The 23,166-nt window shown below is 39.2% G+C and overlaps 1 protein-coding gene across 1 annotated transcript; it reads left to right on the top strand.

Moving 5' to 3' along the window:
* Nucleotides 1–1,624: 1,624 nt before the first annotated feature.
* Nucleotides 1,625–21,991, top strand: AFP (alpha fetoprotein). The gene is made up of 15 exons (XM_002717026.5): nt 1,625–1,776; nt 2,505–2,556; nt 3,542–3,674; nt 5,986–6,197; nt 7,893–8,025; nt 9,763–9,860; nt 11,366–11,495; nt 14,634–14,848; nt 16,410–16,542; nt 17,046–17,143; nt 17,646–17,784; nt 19,372–19,595; nt 20,688–20,820; nt 21,470–21,524; nt 21,848–21,991. The coding sequence occupies exons 1-14, from the start codon at nt 1,695–1,697 to the stop codon at nt 21,512–21,514; spliced, it is 1,827 nt and encodes a 608-aa protein (XP_002717072.1). The 5' UTR covers nt 1,625–1,694; the 3' UTR covers nt 21,515–21,524; nt 21,848–21,991.
* The last annotated feature ends 1,175 nt before the right edge of the window (nt 21,992–23,166 follow it).

Here is a 23,166-nt window from a genome sequence, read left to right as displayed (position 1 = left end):
ACACACACACACACAGAGAGAGAGAGAGAGAGAGAGAGAGAGAGAGAGAGCGCGCCTTCATCCACTGGTTCACTCTCCATATGGCTGCAATGGCCAGGGCTGAGACAAGCCAAAGCCTGGAGCCAGGAGCTTCTTCCAGGTCTCCCACCTGGGTAACAGGGGCCCAAGCACTTGGGCCATCTTCTGCAGCTTTGCCCAGGCCATTATCAGGGAGCTGGATCAGAAGTGAAGCACTGGGGGCACCAACTGATGCCCAGATGGGACGCCAGTGTCATGGGCGGTGGCTTTTCCTACTACACCACAATGCTGGTCCCCACTCTTAGACTCTTGTAAATGCTCATTACCTAGCACTAATGTCATCATGTCCTCTTTGCCCTGTAAGGTGCCTCCAGTGATCTGTGGAAATGGTCTGCTAATCACTTCACTCAGACAATCCCACAAAATCATGCAAATCAAGAGGTTCACTTTAGGAACGTCTGAGAAAATTCCCAGGCCATCAAGGGTATACATATCTGAAAAGACACCAGGTATTTGAAACATGTCACATTAAAGACACGTTGTGTGCCACTTTGTCATTGCAAGGGGTGGAGTTGGTAGATGTGCCCAGGTCAAACAGTGAGGCTGGACATAGGTTTGGGTCCAAAAAAGAGTGCTAGATTTGTGTTGCACATGCTTAAAAATGCAGAGTGATGTTGAATCTAAAGGTTTGAATGTAGATTCTCCAGTCATGGGAGATATCCAGTGAACAGAGCCATCCCTTCAGAGCTCAGGTTCAGATTAACCCATCCACAATCTCTGCTTGCCACATGAAGATGATCCTGACTGAAAAGGGACAAACCATTCCTGAACCAGAAAAGGAGCTGGCACAGAGGTTAAAGATATCCCAGAAGAAACTGAGGGAGCAAAAACTTATGGAGCAAGAAAGAAAACCAGCATAAAATAAATGCAAATAAAATAGCAAGAAGAAAACATCATCTTGGGTTGCTAAATAATATGCAGCTGACCCATACCATGGTGACACACATGCAAAACTAATTTGCACCAATGACATTATTACAGAACTTACTTCACCTGGGATTGTGCTAGAATTTTCTGTGTTAAACCATATACAAGGCACTAAATATTTAAAAATGCACCCAATTGACATACAAACCAGGTGAAAAGTATTTCTGAGCTACGCAATAGCAACATAATGATCAAGCAATATATTCTTTAATAGTCTGAATTGATCAAGGAACATGTTCTGTGGCTGGCATATAATAGGCAATAAATAAACATTTTAAAATAATGCATGCATTTAGTTTCTATTTATAGTCTCATTAACTTTTTAATTTGAAAGGAATTAATTATTTTGCAACTTAGGGAAAAGCATCTCTGAACACTACGCAACTTGAGAAGATTATTTGCTATATTCCAAAAAGGAGTGAATTTTCAAGGTCTCTTTTTTTGTTTTTTTTTTTTTTTTTTTTCCACCCCAAATAGGTCTGTGTCCTTGAACATAAAATACAGATAACCCCTGTGGTGTTAATTATTTACACATCATCCCATTTTCAACCTAAGGAAATAAAGTAACGGATGTATCAGCAGAAGGTTACTAGTTAACAGGCATCACCTGAAAAGAGTATAAAAGGCTTTCAACCATGGTCTTCGATATTCTTCTCCCAGCACTACCAAGAACGAAATAACTGGAAGAAATGAAGTGGGTAGTATCAATTTTTTTATTACTACTAAATTTTACAGAATCCAAAACACTGCACAGCAATGCATATGGAATAGGTGAGGTATTTTATATTTTTCTTTTCTATGCATCACGATTCTTAGATTTGCATTTATTCATTTATACTGAATTCATTTTCTTTTCACTATATTTCTTGTTCCACACAGGAAAATATGTTTAACAAGTGCAGATATATAAACCAAAGACTAACCTGTAACCTTATCAGAGGTTTACAAAAATCATAACAGTGCTTAACACGATCAATGAGTGGTTCATATGTTCTATGTTGATTTTTTGTATGTTATTTATTCAGTGGGAAAAATGTGGGTGTGTGTATTTGTGTGTATATACCAGGTCATGTAATCCTGGCTTCTTTACAAATAAAGCATCTTTATAATGGTAAAATAACTAATATTTTGTTCTTAATTAAGGGAAACATATCATTATTTTTCTGAAGAAGTACTGGGACTGAGGTACAAATGGCTAACTATGATGCAATTATGTCCAAAAGGATGATGGAAACATATTTTAACCATTTAATTTTTAAGGCAATTACAGTATCATAGTTCAGGGGAAAGCAAACACTTGGAGATGAAATCTGGACTTTAGTTCCAGGCCTACTATAAATTATTCATGTTAGCTTCATCTTTTAGGTTTCCTAGTTTCCTGTCTTCTTCATTCTAAAATGCTATTGCTTTAACTTAAATACAAATATTTCCATGTGGCAATGTTTCCTGGATGCAGCTGAAAACACTGTTTTTCTCATGAAGTTCGCTTTTCTTTTCAGATTCCATACTGGATTCTTCAAAATGTTCTGCAGGAATGAATTTAGTTGACCTGTAAGTTTTATATAAATGCACTTTAAAGAAACAAAGCAATGAAAATATTAGTAGAGAGCTCAATGAAATTAGATAACCTTATACATTTTTAAAAGTATAAATGCAAATTGGAAAATTTCAAGGAAAGTTCTTTACACTGAATATCAAATTGTGTAAAACATCCTGAAAAGTTGCTCAGCACTTTAGAAATTAACATCTAGAGCCCTTGAAATTCCTTGGTACAAACCAAATTAGGTTTTGGAATATAAGTGTTAGGGTCTAATCAATGACAACCATATATGAATTCAGGGATTTTTCTCAACAATACCAATTTGATATTATACGGTTCTCTATTCTGTAGACTACTTAATTCAACATAATATTTAAATCTTTGTCACAATCATAGGAGGAAAACTATTCTGTTTGCTGTTATTTGTGGAGAGTCTGTCTTTCTCTAAGTGTCTTTCCACATGTTTACAATGTCTAGGAAGCAATTTCAAGCAGAGTGCTGCTGCTGCTGCTGCTGCTAGCACACAGAAGCCTACACAAGCTCTGCTTGGAGTCAGTTTCTTAAGTATAGCATGGTAGTCTTGGGTTAGGCCTTGCTCATGCTGGGCATAGACAAAGGCAGAGGTCTAATGACCAATGCTATACTTAAATTTCAACGAAACTGTGAAGGCTATGGATGCCCCCATTGCAGATGCATTGAAATGAATGGGTAACTGTAAAAAGGAGAAACCGCTCTTCTGAGAAATCCATTTAATTTTGACTTATAATAGCTATATGTATATTTATGAAGGATGAAGATGAGGAAAAGACTGAAATTTCTTTCCAGATGACTCAAATACTAGTAATTTCACACACATTTTCATGAAGGTTGCCCTCTAACAGCTTACAACATACAGAAAACAAACAAACAAACAAAAAACCAAATACACTTGAGGAATATAGACAGCAAATATCTGGTCCTTAAGTATTAAGTGCTTTTTTTTTTTTTTTTTTTCAGAGCCACCATATTTGTGACCCAGTTTGCGCAAGAAGCCACTTATGAGGAAATAAGCAAAATGGTGAGAGATGTGTTGACCATAATTGAGAAACCCACTGTCAGAGACCAGTCTTCAGGGTGTTTAGAAAATCAGGTGAGTGAATCATAATGAACAGGCATTGTGTATCTGAGCAAAATTTAATATGTAGAGGACAGGATGCAGGGAAGGCATGAAAAATGTACTTTATGTTTGAAGAGTTGGATCAAAAAAGGATTAGATTAATTCCGAATTGCAGTAGAAGGTGAGGAAGCAGTGACGGGCATTGTAAAGAGACATAAGAAGTATGATGACTAAGAACTAAGTTCTGAAATAGGATGACCAATGTGACCATGGGCGTATTACTTAACTCCTTTGAGCTTCTTTTCTTGTTTATAACACAAGGGATAGTAATAGCTTCTGTCTCAGAGTTGTCATGGAAACTGAAATTATACTAGTAGTAGTAGTTAATTTTCATTAAAAACACAATGTGACCAACATTGTTTTAGGGAACGTTACACACATACACATTGATAATTAAAATCTTTTATGGCACACAGGAGGGCACAGATGGGTCAAAATGGTTGTCCAGTGAGACAAGAGGCCCTGGCTGAAGCTTACCAGGAGAATATTGGTTTTGCTTATAAATATTAATTTATTAAATCCTCCCAATAATCCTAGGCAGTAGAGGTTAATCTTCTAGTTGAGAAAGCTGAGGCCAGAGATGTTGAGTAACTTTTTTAAAGGAACCATCAAATGGTAGAAAAAAGATTTCAGTTGAGCCACCTGGCTTCAGACCTAACATCTTTAGTAGCACATTATATTGAACCCAATGTTACTGTGACTGTGAGGTAGGTAGCACCAGGTTGGTATTGTCAGATTTAGCAAACAATTAATAACAACAATACATAATACTTAGTTCAATTAGAATTTTGGATGAGCAATTCTTATTTTAGTATTAGAATGTCTCAATGTAAAAGCTCAATAAATAATAATATTGCTGATTGCATCTCAATATAAAAAAACCCAACTTTATAGTGATTAGAGAAAGCCAGTTAGGGAACAAGGTGCCCGAATTTCCTCTGTTGCAGTGGGGTCGATGAAGCAGCCAAAAGGGAATGTGAATAGAATACTGTAAAGTAGCTGCCCCTTAAAATAAAGTGCTTCCCAACTCTGAAACTGGTGATGCAATAAAAATCCCTGTGTTGAATCTGTTACTTTTGGCTTGTCCTGATAATCTGGTCAAGAACATGTAGACATTCTGCAGAACACACATCCTAAAGCAACTTATGCAAAAGACATTCCCGTTGCAACTTTATGTTCAATTCATGTTCCTGGTGGTGATACAGATTGGCGATTTATCATTGTAAACTTAAAGGCTTTTTGGAAGTGTGAATTGAGAACTAGGAGCCTTATTTAGCATTGCTAAGATTCTTTAAATATTAGCAGTTACAAAAAACCAAATGAAAAGTTTCCTGAGATCAACGGAATACATGTGTTCCTCGAAGGCTTTATTCAGAAAGTTGGTCTCATCACCTGATTTTGGCAGAATTAAGGCACCTAACAAGGATGCATGTACATCTGAAAACATTTTAGCTAAGTCGCCATCTGACTAATGACTTGCATCTGTTTTCTCTTCCATTTAAAAATCATTTTTATATTTAACTGAAAATAATATCCAATTTTAGATTTCTGTCTTGTCATAAGAATATCAAATTAAATGAGTATCTATATCTTAAATGTGGTTCATTGAAAAAAAGGAAAACTTGGCCGGCGCCGTGGCTCACTAGGCTAATCCTCCACCTGCGGCGCCGGCACACCGGGTTCTAGTCCCGGTTGCTCCTCTTCCAGTCCAGCTCTCTGCTGTGGCCCAGGAAGGCAGTGGAGGATGGCCCAAGTGCTTGGGCCCTGCACCCGCATGGGAGACCAGGAGGAAGCACCTGGCTCCTGGCTTCGGATCGGTGCAGTGCACTGGCCATAGCGGCCATTGGAGGGTGAACCAATGGAAAAGGAAGACCTTTTTCTCTGTCTCTCTCTATCTAACTCTGCCTGTCAAAAAAGAAAAAAAAAAAGAAAACTTATTTCCTGGGGCCAAATGATTTATAACAAAAAAGAGAAAAATAAAATAATTCAAAGTGGAGGAGAGGGAGAAGGGATAAAATATCATATGGTCTTTTTTACTTAAAAATAAAACAGTTTTGTCTGATGTTCCTGTGAAGGGCTTAGGGCTGGGAACTGAAATTCTCTTTTCCCTAAGGCAGCAGTGCAAGCTGGCTCATCAGCCTGAAAGTAAATGTGTTAGAATCTATGTGGGGCATTTTCATAGTCTATAGTTCTGATGTTGGATATTAGAAACACATTGTGTGTTTTCTAGAATCTTTAAGTACAGTTAGCCATCTTTCATCAGAAAACTAAATCATTCCTCTAGCTCCCTGCCTTTCTGGAAGAAATCTGCCACGAGACGGAGATTTCTGAGAAGTGCGGCCTCGCCGAGTGCTGCCGCCAGGGCGGAGACGACAGACACCGCTGCTTCCTCGCTCACAAGAAGGCCGCGCACGCTTCCATTCCACCCTTTCAAGTTCCGGAGCCTGTCTCGGGATGTAAAGCGTATGAGGAAAACAGGGAGGCGTTCATGAACAGGTCAGGATCTGACCAAGCAGAACTCAGCATTTCTGTTGAATTTACAGATCTACTCCAAAGTATGGAGAAGCAGAAGTAATTTTTGATATTGTGTCTGCTGGGGTCACCAACAAGGAAATTAGAGGAAGCACTCTCAGTATAACTTTTATTTCTACAGCATTCCAGGTTTCATACAGACCACCTAGCCAACCGCCAGCTGTTCCTCAGTTTCTTGAGATGCACCTGTTTTCTTTTTTCTAATCTCTCAATTTCACCAAACTTAAGTAGTTATTAGCAGCACACAAAAGAACTAATTCTGAAGTCAAATATTGACTTATTTTCTTGGATTTGCCAAATTTCCTGCAAAGGAGAACGGTTGGAGGGATGGGCATCAGGCCTAGCTGTCATGCTACCTGTGTTCCTCTTGGGAAGACCTGGGTTTGATACTCAGCTTGACCCCTGCCTCCAGCTCCCTGCTGAGCAGACCCTGGGAAGCAGCTGTGCTGACTCAGGGGACTGGATTTCTGCCACTGATGCGGGAGACTTGATTATGTTCTTTGCTCCTGGCTTTTCCCAGGCCCAGCCCTAGTCACTGTGGGCAATTGGTGATGGAAATGTGGATAGGCTCTCTCTCTTTTTCTTTCTCTCTCTCTCTGTCTATTAAATAAACTAAAAAATTAAAAGGATTGGCAATCCAGACATAAACATGGCTAAGACTGAGCAGTTAAGATATTGCAGGACATGTGTGTTTGGCACCAGGATTGGATTAATGCTCACAAACAACTTTGAAGTCCTCTTCCCACTGCCTCTTCATTCTTCTCTTCCCATTCTGTTGAAGAGGAAATTGAGGCTTAGGAGGTGTGACACTGATAGGACACCTGAACCCAGGTTCTCTGTCAAAGAAGTCTCCTCGAATTCTTCTTGCTTTCCGTCTTCCATGTCACTGCTCACTTCAGAAATGGAAGCTCTGCCCTCAGAATTTGGCTGCTACAGAGATTGTCAAGGTGGATAGCTCATTCTGCACCACCTGGGAGCCAAGTGTCTACCTTTCTACTTTTCTTAGCAGAGGTCTGGCTTTTCTGGTCTCTGAAACATGTCTTAGTAGACTTGGGTTTTAAAAATTGTATTTATCTATTTAAGAGAGAGAGAGAGAGAGCGAGCGAGCATAAGCAAGCGCGATGTGAGCTCCCATCCTCTAGGTCATGCTCCACAAGCCCACAATAACTGGGGAGAGGAAGGTGGAGGGGAATCTGGGAGTCGGGATCTCCGTCCAGGTCTCCCACACCATCACTGCTGCCTCCTAGCATCTCCGAATAGTCAAGAAGCTAAAGTCCACAGCTAGTATTGAACCCAGATACTCTGAAGTGGGATGGGGGCATCTTAACCACCTGGGTAATTGTCTTCCCCAGGGTAGGCTTCTTGAAGTGAAGACTTTAATAAAAATTATAGTCAGCATTTCTGCTATTTTATTCTCTTGCTAGAATCTGATTTTATCTGCCATATTTTTTTCCCAAGAACTTCAGTGAAGAAAACTTTTGAAAGCATGTTGAAAAAAAAAATAAGACTGCTTTCTCCTTAGGAAAACAGTAAAGAAAAAGCCAAATGCATTTTGTTTCTGCTGTCACCTGAATTTTCAAATACCAGAGTGCTGTTCCAAGCATCAGTAGTACTACTTTTGGATGTTGCTCAATGTTCTTGCTCTATTTCAATTCACAGATACATCTATGAGATATCAAGAAGGCACCCTTTCCTGTATGCACCGACAATTCTCTCTCTGGCCACTCGCTATGACAAAATAATCCCACCTTGCTGTAAAGCTGAAAATGCTGTGGAATGCTTTCAAACAAAGGTACCATATTTGTGTGGATATCTGAATCCAGCCTGTGGTCTGACCATGTGACTTGTGAAAGTGAACAAAATTAAACACAGAAATATGCTTTAGTGGGCAGTGTCAATTTCAGGGTAGATGATTTTTCTGCAGTCTAGAATAATTTGCACAAAATAAATGAGATTTTGTGTTTTTTCATTCATTAATTCAGTCAATGATTTTTTTTTGTTACTAAGGAAGTGAGTTGGGTGAGATAAGGAAGGAAAGACAAGGTAAGATGATAATGTAAATGAAAGGAGTGAGAAGGAAAATTGAGGAGAAAGGAAGAGAAGAGAGATGAAAAGGTGAATGAAGGCTTAATTCATTACATAATTGTTAGAACAAATTTGAGGAGGTATGTATTCATTGTCATTAAACAAACAATGCTAGGTTTGTAGAAGAGATAGCTCTCAGTTTCAGAGAATGGGAATAATGCTGGAACAATTAATTACTTGCCACCAGAAGTCTTATGACATAAATTTTCTAAGAATTCTAACTTTTCAGGTGGTGATGTTATCTTACTGTTTTGTAACTGAGCAGACATTTAAGAAATTAGTGGGAGTGGAGGACAGGTGAGGAGGCAGGTGTTTGGTGGAGCAATTAAGATGCTCTTCGGGACGTCTGCATGTCAAATCTATGTGCCTGGACTTGAGTCCCAGCTCCGCTTCTACTTCTAACTTCCTCCTATGCATGCCCTGGGAGTCAGCAGGGGATGGTTCAAGTACTTGGATCCCTGCCATCCACCTACAAGACCTGGATAGAGTTTCCAGCTCTTGGCTTAGGCTTGCTCAGTCTGACTGTTGTGGACATTTGGAGAGAGAACCAATGGATAGAATCCCTCTCTTTCTCTTTCTCTCTCAATTGCTCCCTTACCATGACTCTGGTTTTTTTTTTTTTTTTTTTTTTTTTTTTTTTTTTTTTAAGATGTGTTTATTTATTTGAAAGTCAGAGTTACACAGAGAGAGGAGAGGGAGAGGGAGGGGGAGGGGGAGGGGGAGGGGGAGGGGAAGGGGGAGAGGGCGAGGGCGAGGGCGAGGGCGAGGGCGAGGGCGAGGGCGAGGGCGAGGGTGAGGGCGAGGGTGAGGGAGAGGGAGAGATCTTCTATTAACTGGTTCACTCCTCAAATGGCCACAACAGCTGGAGCTGTGCCGATCTGAAGCCAGGAGCCAGGAGCTTCCTCTGGGTCTCTCACGTGGGTACAGGGGCCCAAGAACTTGGGCCATCCTCTACTGCTTTCTCAGGCCATAGCAGAGAGCTGGATTGGAAGTGGAGCAGACGGGACTCGAACCAGTGCCCATATGGGATGCCGACACTTCAGGCCAAGGGCATTAACCCGCTGCACCACAGTGCCGACCCCAGACTCTGCTTTTCAAATAAATATAAGTAAAACTTAAAAAAACAAAAAACTTATCAGGATTCAATCAGTTTTAAAGCTGTTTAAAAGTACTTGTTTATTCATGATCCACAATATGAAAGTTATAATATTCTTATTCCAATATATCTTCAATAAGTCTATCTGGCCATAGATACAAAGAAACTCATCTAAAAGAAAGAATGAATGAATGAATTATGTTCTGAAAGCATGTGTGATATTTACAGTTTTTAGTTGAAGGTTGTTTATGGAATCTCATATTTCAGCTGTATCTGTTGTTTTTATAATGATTAAAGCTTGTAAAAGAAAATACATACTTCCTGACATCTTGTTTCCTCTCCATCTAGGCAGCACCAATTACAAAAGAATTAAGAGAAGTCAGCTTGCTAAATCAACATGTTTGTTCAGTAATGAGAAATTTTTCACCCCTCACCTTCCAAGCTATGTAAGTTTGAGCTTTCTGTTTGGGAAAGAAGTGAGATCTACAGTGCTGCCATTTTGAATTTGGGTCCTTTTGTCTCATTGTTGCTGTTACTCAGAATGAAAGTTTCTTCTATGGGTGCTGATATGTATAGAATCAAGCCCTTTTCAGCCTGGAGGGAGGCTAACAGATTTGTCTGCAGTATAAATCTTACTCAAGCCTAGCTGAGCTAATACTTGGAGAGTGTGTTAAGGCTTATACTGTTTGTTTATTTTGCCAGACACTCTTCAAATTCTGGCTTGCAGTCAAATTATACCTCAGCATTAGCCCATATGTCTTTATCTGCTCTACAAAGATCGATCTTCATTGAATATCATTGAAAATTTCTGGCTTACCAGACATTCTTTGTGTTAGTTGTGCTTCTGGATCTGCTGTGAGGCCCATATGTCAATTGTTGGTTACTATGAAAATATTCCTTTGAGTTAATAATATTGAAATCTAGTGTTAGGAACAAAGACCATCTGAAAGTATATAACTATTTTAAAGTTCTCTTCAACTCTTTTATGATGAAACATTCCTGGTATAGGAAAACAACTGAGCTGATAAAAATTGAAGTGCAGAAAGTATATGCATTCAGAGTTTATTTACTTGTTTGTTCTCCTATTTGTTAAGTTATATATTAAAAAGAATGTACACAGTGCAGGCCACATTAAAGTTTTTAGTCATGGGGTTAGTTCCAAAGATGGATTTAAATTTCTTCTTGGAAAAGGTCAGATTTGTCCTTTAACCACTCTCCAACTCTATTAGAAATTTAAAGATTAATTCATGAACTACTTTTAAAATTAAGATATTACTGTAGTGAGCTTATCATATGGTATCCATAAGTGATTAAAATGCTGGAATCTATAAAGAAAATCCATCTTTATCAATAACAGCAACAATACATTTATTATAGAGAGTAGTCTCTTCACACAGAAAGTACTTAACATTTAATAAATAAGATACACAGAATTCATATTTTTTTTCTTCTTCCCCTTTTGGCCACCTTGTATGTCTCTGCATGATGGCATGTCTGGAATGCTCAGTCTACTCTTCTTTCTTCTTCCACTTCATTGATGTGCACATATGCACCCCTTCCTTGGAGTCTCAGAAACATTTTTTCTTTCAAGAGAACAATGATTGCTATTCCCATGGAATTGTTTATCCTTTTAAATATTTGCATCCACTCACTCTAGTTATCTCAAATGCACTGCATCAGGTGTGAGCAGCAAAAGGATAGAATCCATCTCATCCCAGGCAGGTTTTAGGAGAATTAAATGAGTTGCAAATCATTTGGGAGACAGAGTCACAGTTTACAGAGCTAAGGCTGTGAAAGACTAGGCAGGGATTGACAAGACTTAAAAACACTTTGTCTTGTCTTTATGATCAAGGACATTTCAGTTCTCCTCGGAGCTCTAAGTTCACATCCTCTACAAATGCCATTTTGTTTGATAATCACCATTGATTTCTATTTCCTTTCTATACCCCAGAACTGTTGTTAAAATGAGTCAGAAGCTTCCCAAGGCGAATTTCACTGAAATTCAGAAACTGGTCCTGGATGTGGCCCACACGCACAAGGAGTGCTGTCAGGGCAACGTGCTGGAGTGCCTGCAGGACGGGGTAAGGAGTCATGCTTCCTTCTGCTTGCTCTTTCTGTGTGTCTCATTCTACAAAAGAGAAGGCTCTCTGAGCTGTCACAGGGTCTGGTAATTAGGCAACCAAGTGGAATTGCAAACTTTTTTTGGAAAAAGATTATTTATTTATTTGAAAGGCAAAGTTAGAGAGAGAGAGAGGGAGAGAGACAGAGACAGAGAGAGACAGAGATATCTTTCAGCCACTGGTTCACCCTGCAAATGGCCACAATGGTCATGGCTAGGCCAGCATGAAGCCAGGAGCCAAGAGCCTCATTAGGGTCTTGTAAAGGGATAGCAGAGATCCAAGCACTTGGGCCATCCTCTTCTGCCTTCCCAGGCACGTTAGAAAGGAGCTGGATTGAAAGCAGAGCAGGCAGGACCTGAATTTGTACCCATATGAGATGCCGGTAGCAATTAAACTCTCTGGGCCAGAATACCAGATCTTCAATTCTCACTTCTAAAGAAGACAGTAACATTTCAGGAAGTTTCCACATAGAGTTTGGGGGGTCAGACTCTGCTTTTAAAAAAAGTTATTTTTATTTGCTTGAAAGATAGAGCAACAAAGAGGGAGGGAAAGACTGAGGGACAGAAATCTTCCATCAGCTGGTGTATTTCCTAAATACTTGCACTAGCCAGGGCTGGTCCATGCTGAATCCATGGGCCTAAAACTCCCATTCTGGGTCTGCCACGTGGGTTGTAAGAACCCATGTAACTGAGCTATCATCCACTGCCTCCTAGGTACACTTGTAGGAAGCTGGACCAGAAGTGCAGGTGGTCTCCATCCCAGGCACTTTGATATGGGTTGTGGGTGACTCAAGTGGTGCTTCAACCCGCTGCAGTACAGCTGTTGCCCTCAGACTCTTTTAAATGTATTTGGTCTTTCCATCCTTTAAGTTGATGAATATATATTGAGTAATTCCTGTCTGCTAGCCACAGTGAGGAACACTTGTTGTGGATGCATAGCTGACCTCAAGGAATTTATGGTCTGAGAGGAGAGGTACAACAGTAATCTCCTTAGGCTTAGGGACTATGCTTTGTTGATGGCTATCTCTATGGGACAATGCCTAGCTCATGGAAGGCACTCTGTTATAGTTTGCGGAATGAACAAGTTCAACAAAATAACAAAAGAAACTGTCCTACAAGGTAAAAAGCAGCCATGCCAAAGAGAAGTGTCAATAACGAGCTCTGGGAAAATTGGGAAAATAGAACACCCCCCACCCCAGTCATGGATTCCTGGAGTGTGCCACGTCAGTAGCCATGTAAGGTGTATGGCATTGTTAACTTGGGACTAGTCCTATACTTCCTAGGTATTTCACAAGATGCCTGACTGCCTCCAAATACTCCTTCTCTGGTGCCCTGTGGCACACCTTCCTTTCCAAGGAGACTGCTCTGATCCTCAAATGGCTTGAAAACCAAAAGGTGGAAAATGAAGATAAAGTGTTCTTTTCTCAATTCAGTCCAGTCTTGCGCAACTTGGCTGAGATCACCTTGTAAGTCAGCAAGAATTAGGGGCTGTAGGGAAGGCCTAAGAGAGACAATCCCTGAGCAAGCAGGAAGCCCAGAGTGGGGGAGTGGGGAAGATGCACCACAAACAGACTGCCCGACTGACTGGCCTTACAGCTTCACTAATTTTCCATTCTAAAAGAGTTTGCCTGCATATTAGGGATGTCAGCAAGACTTGCTTTGCTTTTTTTTCTTAGGGCAGTTTCCTCAGTCTTTAATTGGGAATTTTACTGATTTTCATAGTTATTTTTAGAACGAGTTTTAAAACAACAATACGGAGCTATAACCACTTCTTCCTTTAAAGTGGAAAAGTTGACTTCTCTGTGATATGTGGTTAGGTTTTAATAGCTGAATAATGGGTTCTGGTTTCTCTGCTCAGAATGTACACATTTTCAATCTCATGACTTGCGTCTGCAACCTCTACTTGTTGCTGGCTCTCACCAGCACTGCTAATTCATTATCTATACACTGCCCTCTGGAGGTCATCATTGGACACTGCAGTTTGCCTTTTTTTTTAGATTTATTTTTATTTATTTATTTATTTATTTATTCTTTAACTTTTATTTAATGAATATAAATTTCCAAAGTACAGCTTATGGATTACAATGGCTTCCCCCCCATAACATCCCTCCCACCCGCAACCCTCCCCTTTCCCACTCCCTCTCCCCTTCCATTCACATCATGATTCATTTTCGATTCTCTTTATATACAGAAGATCAGTTTAGCATACATTAAGTAAAGATTTCAACAGTTTGCTCCCACAAAGAAATATAAAGTGAAAAATACTGTTTGAGTACTAGTTATAGCATTAAATCTCAATGTATTTTTATTTATTTAAAAGGCAGAGTTATAGGGAGAGGAGGATAGACAGAGACAGAGACCTTCCATTAGTTGGTTCACTCCCCAAATGGCCGCAATGGTGGGTGCTGGGCCATGCAAGCCAGGAGTCTGGACCTTCTGTCTTTTCAGCCTCCCACGTGGGTGCAGGTGCCTAAGTACTTGAGCCATCTTCCACTGCTTTCCAAGATGCATTAACAAAGAGCTGGACTGGAAGTGGAGCAACAGGGTCTGAAGTCAGCTCCTTGCATCGCAGGTGGAAATTTAACCTGCTACACCTCAAACTGCTACACCTCAAGCTGCAGCTGCAGTTTGTTCTGATAAACGTGGAGCTGCAAATTTGCTCTCTCCGTGTCATGGCAACCACGGCAAATCTCTAGTAGCATATTTGAACACTAATAGGAAGATAGACAGCAACGTGCATGCAGTTGAAGAGTGCATGTGCTTTTTTTTTTTTTTTAAAAGGTTCCTATTAAAATAAATTAGTAGAGTTTAGTTGATAGCTATGGAAAAATTTAACCAATTAGGAAATTGAAGTGAGCAAAAGCAAGATGGGGGGGGGGGGACTAAAATGAAAGACCAAGGTAAAACGTCTTCTTCCTTCCTTTCTTCTTTCCTTTCTCTTTCCCTTTCTCTCTCTCTTTCCTTCACTTTTCCTCCCTCTATGACTCCTTCCACTCCCTTCTCCCTGCCTTTTTTTTTTTTTTCCCTAGAACTGGACCTAAAGTTCTACATGAAAGGGAAAAAACCCTTTGAAATGTATGCTTCCTTTATCCCGTTACAGGAAAGAATTATGTCCTACATATGTTCTCAACAACACATTTTACCAAGCACAATAGCAGAATGCTGCAAATTGCCCATCCTTGAACTTGGTCACTGTATAATTCATGCAGAAAACGACGACAAGCCTGAAGGTCTATCTCCACATCTACACAGGTTTTTAGGAGATAGAGATTTCAACCAATTTTCTTCACAGCAAAAAAACATCTTTTTGGCAAGGTAATGTTCTGTAACGGTATGTTCACACAAGGAAAGACTGTCACGTGGCTGACAGCTTCATGTGGTTGAACTGGATTTTGAGCTCAGTATGTTTATGTGAGAATGTTTGGCTAGAATGTTCTGAGCCGAAATAGATTTAAGCTGATGACTCAGGAATGGAAAATGGGTTCTGTCTTATCATGGTGAGGTATTCACCAACGCTATTGTGAGCTGGCTTGTGTATGAAGCTGTGTTTCATTCTATATCAATTCCTCTGGAATCAGAAGCACTGTCATCCTGTGAGCACTGTCATCATCCAGAGGCCACCACTAGACTTACAGATAGGACGTGGATATTTTTGTAAAAAGAAGGGCTCATGATTAAGAAAGTGTTCTTTTGCTATCCCATGTTAAAATTATTTTCCAAAATTATAGCTCAATATATAATGTTAGACAGGAGGTCTTTTATTAGAACAGTTTCACTATTTATTGAATACATACTTTTTTTTCAAAGAATATCAAAGTATACTTAAAGACATTTACTTGTAGCATGTTGTAATGTAATTGGTAGTTTCTATTTGCCTTTAAGGGAAGCAATTAGTCAAGTTAATATATTTTTCTTTATTGCACATACGTATCCATGGACACTATTAACGGAGGAGTTTGTGCAGCTCTTATGACATTATACTTAATAATTTCCAAGGGTCTTTCTAAATTTATGAGTCTGATTCTAATGCAATAATGAAAATAATGGTCCAATTTTCTTTTTAATATTCTTTGAGGATATTACTCTATTGTTGCATTAAAATTAGACATTCAGACATTGTTTACACTGCTAAATGAAATTATACAAACCAGAACAAAGTTCAGGTTTCAGAGACACATTATCAATTTAATGGTGGCAGAACTATAAACAACTGGTTTCTATAACCTGGGAATACAATTAGTAAATTCAAGAATTATCTTTAGGTATATATCCATGCACCTCTCAAGCTAATTGTTTAATGCAGGCAGTTCTTCAATTGCAAAGGATCTCACAGTAGACTTTTTCTTAGCTGAGAAAGATCTTTTCTGAGACAGAGACTTGTATGTTTTCCTTGATTCAGAGTTTGTTTGTGGTATCAGCTGTCCAGAGAGACTTTTCTTAACTGGTGGCCCCACCCTTTCAGGTGTCACCCTTTTCCCTCTCTTCCATCATTCTTTCTTGCCTTTCATTGATTTATTACTCCCTGAAATAGATGACCTATTTTATACGTGCTGTGTCTGCCTCCCTACAATGTTTGCATTCCCGAGGAAAGGTGTTCTATCTTGGCGCATCATTGACTCTTCACGGCATAAAGTAAGGCTGGCATAGAGTAGGCACTAAAACATATTTTTTGAAGGAATGAATGCGAAGTCCACAGTTGAAAAGGCAAAGTAAGGTAAAAAGAAGAAAATACCATTTTACAGGACAATTTGAGGATTATAATTTGTATTAATACTTTTACCACCCATATATATTGTATTTTATAGGAATGTTAGAGAAGTAATGACTTAATTTTTGTCTCAGGTTCCTAACATGATAATTCCTTCACATATTTCAGTTTTGTTTATGAGTATTCAAGAAGACATCCTGAACTTCCTGTCACAGTAATTCTACGAATTACTAAAGGTTACCAAGAATTATTGGAGAAATGTTTCCAGACTGGAAATCCTCTTGAATGTCAGGATAAAGGGGTAAGTTGCTCCAGAATTTTAGGCAGACTCTGAAGATTGGTTAAAATCATCCATTAAAAATATTGTTTGCTTGAAAACTTCCAGTTATTAAATAGTAGTTAGCTATTCATATCTATTAATTAATTACCTAGCTATTGAGTACTTATTAACAAGTAGTCTTATTTTAGAAATGTATGTTAAACAAAAAATTCTTTGATGTACAGAACAGAGATAACATTCATTTTTGGACAGTTCCAGAAAAGTAAGAGATTTGTACAGACAGAACTGTAACCTTTTATTCAAACATTGTGTTCTGCCATCAAATCATTTTGTGATTCACAAACTTTTAAAATCCATCTTTCCAAACTCAATTTGTTTCATTCATACTTTACCATCTTTAATATCTGAAGATTGGTTTCTCTAGGATTGGCTTCTTGATAGAAGAAAATACTGGTCAATTTTTAAATGAACATTCTATGTCTAGGTATAGAAACAAATGTACATAATAATGCTTATATTTTCAGGAAGAAGAATTACAGAAATACATTCAGGAGAGCCAAGCAGTGGTAAAACGAAGCTGTGACCTCTATCAGAAGTTGGGAGAGTATAACTTTCAAAATGTGTATGTTTGCGTATATTTTTAGTGATTTAAGATTATTAGTGGGAAGGGGGAAGTAAGTTTAGACTAGTGACCCATGGCTACTCTAATTTCAATCTCTGTTTCTAATTGGAAGTCAGTGTAATCTGATTACTCAGTCTCCCCCAAGAGAAGGTAGACTACAGTATTTCCCTCTTGTAGGGAGCAATTTTGCCAGGGATGGCTGAAATGTAGTCGTTCCATTAAGTCCCCTACGCTGTGCCAAGTTTCGCATAAAGATTCTGTCCCAGTATGTCATTGTTAAAACACTAAAGACTCACAGGTAAAGCAGGGAAGCTCTGAGGTCGGGAACAGGAGTCAACGTTTTGCCCAGTTTGTTTTCCCATTGTGCAATGTTGGGACAGAACAGAGAGTGACTGTTAATGCATCTGAAAAGTTGGTCCAAATACATCAGAAGAGGGTCTTTGAGAAGGTGCAAGGAACCCAGAAACTCATGGATGACTTGGTGAAAAAATGCTTGTTTCAGGTTCCTCGTTTCCTACACAAAGAAAGCTCCGCAGCTTACTTCACCCGAGCTGATAGCCTTGACCAGGAAAATGGCGGCCAAAGCAGCCATGTGCTGCCACCTCAGTGAGGACAAGCGATTGGCCTGTGCTGAGACGGCGGTGAGTGGTGGTTTGGTGCCATCCCACTTCTGTACTGTTTGACTTTAAAAAGCCTCAAAATTTCCATGAAGGGGTGATGGTAAAATCAGAGTGGCGATGGCTTTCCTGAGCTTCTTGGATTCCTTCCAGTTAGAAGGGAGCTGTGAATTCATCTTGGAATGATTGGCATGGGGCTAGGCTTCCAGTCCGAGAATCAGCTGGTTATTTCAGCAGAATCTGAAGAAGCTACACTCATAGGAAAGAGAGAATGACCAACACGTGATTTCACTCAAGATCTCCCGTGTTCAGAGTGCTTGCTTTAATGAAAAATAAAAAAAAAGAAACAGCTTCACCTTTGAGAGATTAAAAGTAGACTTTTTTTTTCTAATCAGACTTTTTTTTGCTTTTTGTAGTATAATTTTTATTAAGATGATGATAGTAGGGACAATTTGTTCCCATTGACAAGATATAAGGCACACAACTGGCTGAGTCCCACGTTTTGCATAGAAAATGACTCTCTAATTACTGATACCAATAGTGTTTAGTTCCTAATGCCACTCCTGTTACATATTTGATTGCAGGTTGAAGTTTTTTCTTGAATTTTTCCCCTTAAAGTCACAATTGCAAACAAAATTATTTATTTGCTTTTTCTCTTTTCCTCTATTGAGGCGGGGAGTCATTTGTTAGTTGGTCTTCATGGCTTGAGAATTTTCACCAGTAAGCGTGAAAGGAGAGTCTCCTGTGATTATGCATCAATGCAGTCATTTACTGGATTCTTCCCTCGGGAGGGATGTAAGGTGCCAGGAAGGTGAAATGGCTAAGAAAAGCAGGCTGTAGAGACCACCCATCTACTTTCCTGATTTGTTAGCTATGTCACATTGGGACACTTACTTAGATCACTGAGCTTGAGATTTTAATTTGACACTTGAGAATAAAAGTTGTAAGGTTGGATGTGTGCCATGAGGATGGATCCATGTAACTCATGAGGGGTAAGCCTGGCCCACACATGCACACAAAACATGTCAGCCCTCATTGCAAGCTATTATTAGGCACTTAAGAGATAGCTCTGGATTGTGCAATGGAGAACTCTAAGCTAGAAGAGCCTGACAGGCACATACCTATTGACTTGATATCTTTCCATTTAGGATCCTATATCAGCTGTATGTGTATTTGTGTGTGTGTTGTGAGGGGGAGGTATGTTATTCTTTAGAAAGTGAATCAACCTGAAAGGTAAAGCTCAACTGCACTTACTTGGACAATGCTAGACACATATGAGTTTTTGTAGGTCAGAGCAGAGTTGTTTTGCCTTTTGGAAGTAGTTATGTAACTGGAAGCACATTACAAAGAGCTCACACTACTAGCTGAAGGGACTGTCCTCAACATCACCTTTGTAAAACCTGTCACTAAATGCTGAGCTTTAGCCTAAACAAATGAGTAAACACTGGAATCTATGATATGGCAACCATGATCCTTCATAGAGAGCTAATTTTTCTGTAAGAGTAATTATAAATTGCTGGACATTGAAAAATTTTGCAACAGTTTTCTGGAACCTGAAAGACTTTGTTACTAATGCCAATTTCCTTGCTGTCTTCTTATTCTCTTCCCCAGGCTGACCTTGTTCTGGGCCAGTTATGTATCAGACATGAGGCTACGCCTGTGAATCCTGGGGTTGGCCAGTGCTGCACGTCCTCATATGCCAACAGGGCACTGTGCTTCAACAAACTGGTGCTGGATGAAACATACGTCCCTCCACCATTCTCTGCTGACAAGTTCATCTTCCACGCGGATCTATGCCAAGCTCAGGGAATAGCGCTGCAAACAATGAAGCAAGAGTAAGAGATTGTTGTTGGCTATTGTGGGGAAGATGTACATTAAAGAGTAAAATATACTTCTGCCTCAGCCCTGAATAATCTTGGGCTCCCCTGTAGAACATTATTATCCCCTCAAAGCACTCACAGTCTTATTTGGGAAGGAGGTCTGGAAACATTCACTAGCATAGACAATTTCTTGTTAGTGAAAGTAACTTTTCCTTGTAACTATTGTGATGACTTTCCTGGCTGAGAAAAAAACCCCACTTTTTTGGGGGTCTGGGAGCATTAGGGAGTGTATTTGCAGTAAGTACGGGTATTTTCCTTCCAAATACAGAACACAAACCAGTTAATCAATTTTGGCACTATTTACACTTTGAAGAGAATAACCATAATATTTCATTCAGCCATGCAGTGTGGGTGTTAAGAAATGATATGCACATCTCAATTCATTTTGAGAGAGTTCTGTAATGGTGACGGTAATGCAATTCAATGGAACTTACATTCTCTGAGCATGGTGCATTTGATGCTGCCTTGCTTTGTAAATGGCCCCCTTTCCATGGAAAATCTGTTCTTTCCTTTTCCTCCATCACTGTCGGAGGGCAGTTTCAAGGTACAGTGAGAATTCTGCCTTCTCTGGCAAGTTTGCCCTATTGCCTCTGTCAACTTTAACTCTAACATGAAAGCACTGCTGAGTAGGGCAGGCAGTGCTGCCAGGGCTCAGGGAAGGGGTGACAATTGTGGATGACAGAGTTTGGAAGTCTGAGTCTTTAAGTTTAGATAAAAACTCTTTAGAAGAAAGAGCAAGAAAGGACATGCTAGTCAACTAAGTAAAAGACCATATTTCACTATGTACGAGTATGGCAGAAGCATCATGGGGTTTCCTCTTGATTTGCATAAGTAGAGACCAGTGGAGTGCATGGTGTGTTTCCAGCCTGTTTTTCTGGTGAATGCACTAGATAAAGTGTGTGTGCAGTAAGCCCAGGGGTCGGTTGATGGAGTGAGGGTTTACGGTGAGGGTGGCTAGGGCTCTATGCATTCTCTGCTGAGAATGTTCTAGAAAAACACCATTGCAAAACCACCTTCTCTGGTGCTGTGTTTTACTTTAAATCATAGGTTTCTCATTAACCTCGTGAAGCAAAAGCCGCAAATAACGCAGGAGCAGCTTGAGGCTGTCATTGCGGATTTCTCGGGCATGCTGGAGAAGTGCTGCCACGGCCAGGAGCGGGAGGCCTGCTTTGCCCAGGAGGTGTGTGCAACTCACTTCCACTCTCAGGACACTTGGTGTGCAGGTTTTTGTTGTGAGCAATGAATACTCTTTGATCTATAATGTCAGAGAGGCTTAAATTTCATTTAGAAATGGATTGAGGGGTTCCAGGAAGTTAAAAAAATCAAATTTTCTCCTAAATATTAGGAAAATTATAATTTTTAAATATATTAAAAGAATTAGTCATTTTGATTTATTTCTTAGTAGAAAAAGCTACAAAGTAAGTATATAAATAACTGATGGTGATTTAGACAGTTTCTGGTTCAAGAAACTGTCCTCTGATTCATGAAGACATTTGGATGTAGAGAACATTAACAAATGGTAGTAGTGCTTTTTCTGCACATCTTTTAGTTTCTGATGTCTGGTGATTTATCAAGGAGGGGATAATGTGGGGTGAGGCAGGGAAGGATTTGGAGGCTGGTACAGAAAAAAAATCCCACTATTGCTATGAGGGGATTAGTGTTCCTCTCTGACTTCCACTGTCCCAGCTTATTGGCATCAAAGGTGTATTTCTTTATTTTTTTAAGTTGGTTAATCTACAAATCTGTGAATTCATCCTGGTTTGTGGAGAGTTAACGGTATGACTGGCATTCCTTTATTTGATTATTTTTTATTTGTTGTTAATTTTCAGGGTCCAAAGCTGATTTCAAAAACTCGTGCTGCTTTAGAAGTTTAAATTGCTTCAGGTAACAAAAATTCAGATAATACAGAATTTAACGTTGATTCTCCCCAAATATTAACCTATAGTGAGATAGATTCTAAGAAGTATCATTTATTTTTATAAAAATCAATGCAATTCCATAAGAGATTTTAAAAACACTGGAATGAAATTATGCCCATGGTGTTAAATTAGTGACTCAATTAATACAAAAATTTTTAAGGCATTTCAAAGAACTTATAGAATGCTATCAGATCTGCTGTATGTAATACTTCCCTATTTGAAATAAAATGGTTACCTTCTGCACCTACTCATTTAATTAACACTTAAGTATTTTTGTTCATGTTACAGGAGAAGAGAAGACAAAATTTATCTTCATTGCTTGGTGTGAACTTTTTCACTTAATTATAACTGATAATACTTTTATGAATTAAGAAAATGATGACTTTTTGTGAGATTTCCCTATGTCATTGAAATAAAGTACCTCCAAATGTTTACTTTTTCCTAGTCTGCTTATTTATGAGAACATGTAAATACTTTCTTTAAACAGTTTTGTAAGCAATATCCAGAGGCAGATTCTGTTAAAAAAAAGTATTGAGTATTGGACATTTTAAGAGATTAAAGCCATCCAGGGATGGATTTACAACACTGATGCCTAGTTAAGCACTATTTCATGCTGCACATTGTTCACAACATGACCATTTAAATATCCTAAGATATTCTGGAGATAAGAAAATAAATTCTTCCTCTATAAGATCTAGGAAAACTTCTATAAGATCTAGTAACTTTTTTCCTTAATCTTGTTCAGTTTTATTGACAAGCTTTTTTTTTTTTAATTATTTATTAATTTGAAAGGAAGAGTTACAGAGAGGCAGAGACAGAGGTATAAAGAGAGAGGTCTTTCATCTACTGGTTCACTCCCCAAATGGCTACAACAGCTGGAGCTGGGCCAATCCAAAGCCAGGAGACAGGAGCTTCTTCTGGATCTCCCAAGTGGATCCAGGGGCCCAAGCACTTGGGCCATCTTCACTGCTTTCCCAGCCCATAGCAGAGAACTGGATCAGAAATGGAGCAGCTGGGTATTGAACTGGCTCCCAAATGGGATGCTGGCACTGCTTTACTTGCTATGCCATAGCCCTGGCCCACAAACATTTTAAAACATTAAGTGGTAACTACTGTAGTTATTTTGATTGAATGCAAATAATATTTTCATCAGTTAATTTTTTATTCCTTTTGGGTATAGTTACTGTTTTCCAGTTGCTTCAGTAGAGAAGAAAGTAACTAAATAGCAATGCTACAGGGTTATGAACATAATAGAAGTAACATCAAATTACTGAGGAAGTCAAAGGCTATGTGAGATCAGGTCTGACGGAGCACAGTCCCACAAACATTTAATAAGAGTCTTAGAAGATGAGTGAGCATTCATTCATTCAAGTAAAGGAAAAGGTTCTTTCATGAAAAAGGAAAACATGACCAAAGGTGTGTCAAGGCATGATTAATGGTTTCAGGAGAGTACTGTGTGGGTAGGAAGGGTATAGTCATGAACCATGGAACTGAAACAAAACCACATTACAGGAATAAGAGGAACAATCTCACTTTGACTACACTTCTCTTTCCTCATTGGCATGGTGCCATACAGAGGGGGATTCCCCTGGATCCACAATTACTAT

The sequence above is a fragment of the Oryctolagus cuniculus genome, chromosome 8, assembly GCF_964237555.1.
Source record: "Oryctolagus cuniculus chromosome 8, mOryCun1.1, whole genome shotgun sequence".
Taxonomy (NCBI): domain Eukaryota; kingdom Metazoa; phylum Chordata; class Mammalia; order Lagomorpha; family Leporidae; genus Oryctolagus; species Oryctolagus cuniculus.
This window is presented reverse-complemented; position numbering and strand designations above follow the sequence as displayed.

What these genes read in the sequence shown, in the direction of transcription:
- AFP (XM_002717026.5), top strand. Translation starts at nt 1,695, where the DNA reads ATGAAGTGGGTAGTATCAATTTTTTTATTACTACTAAATTTTACAGAA. An exon ending in TGGAGTGCCTGCAGGACGGG is followed by an intron (nt 11,496 to 14,633) that starts GTAAGGAGTCAT and finishes ATCCCGTTACAG; the next exon opens with GAAAGAATTATGTCCTACAT. An exon ending in GAGTATAACTTTCAAAATGT is followed by an intron (nt 17,144 to 17,645) that starts GTATGTTTGCGT and finishes TGCTTGTTTCAG; the next exon opens with GTTCCTCGTTTCCTACACAA.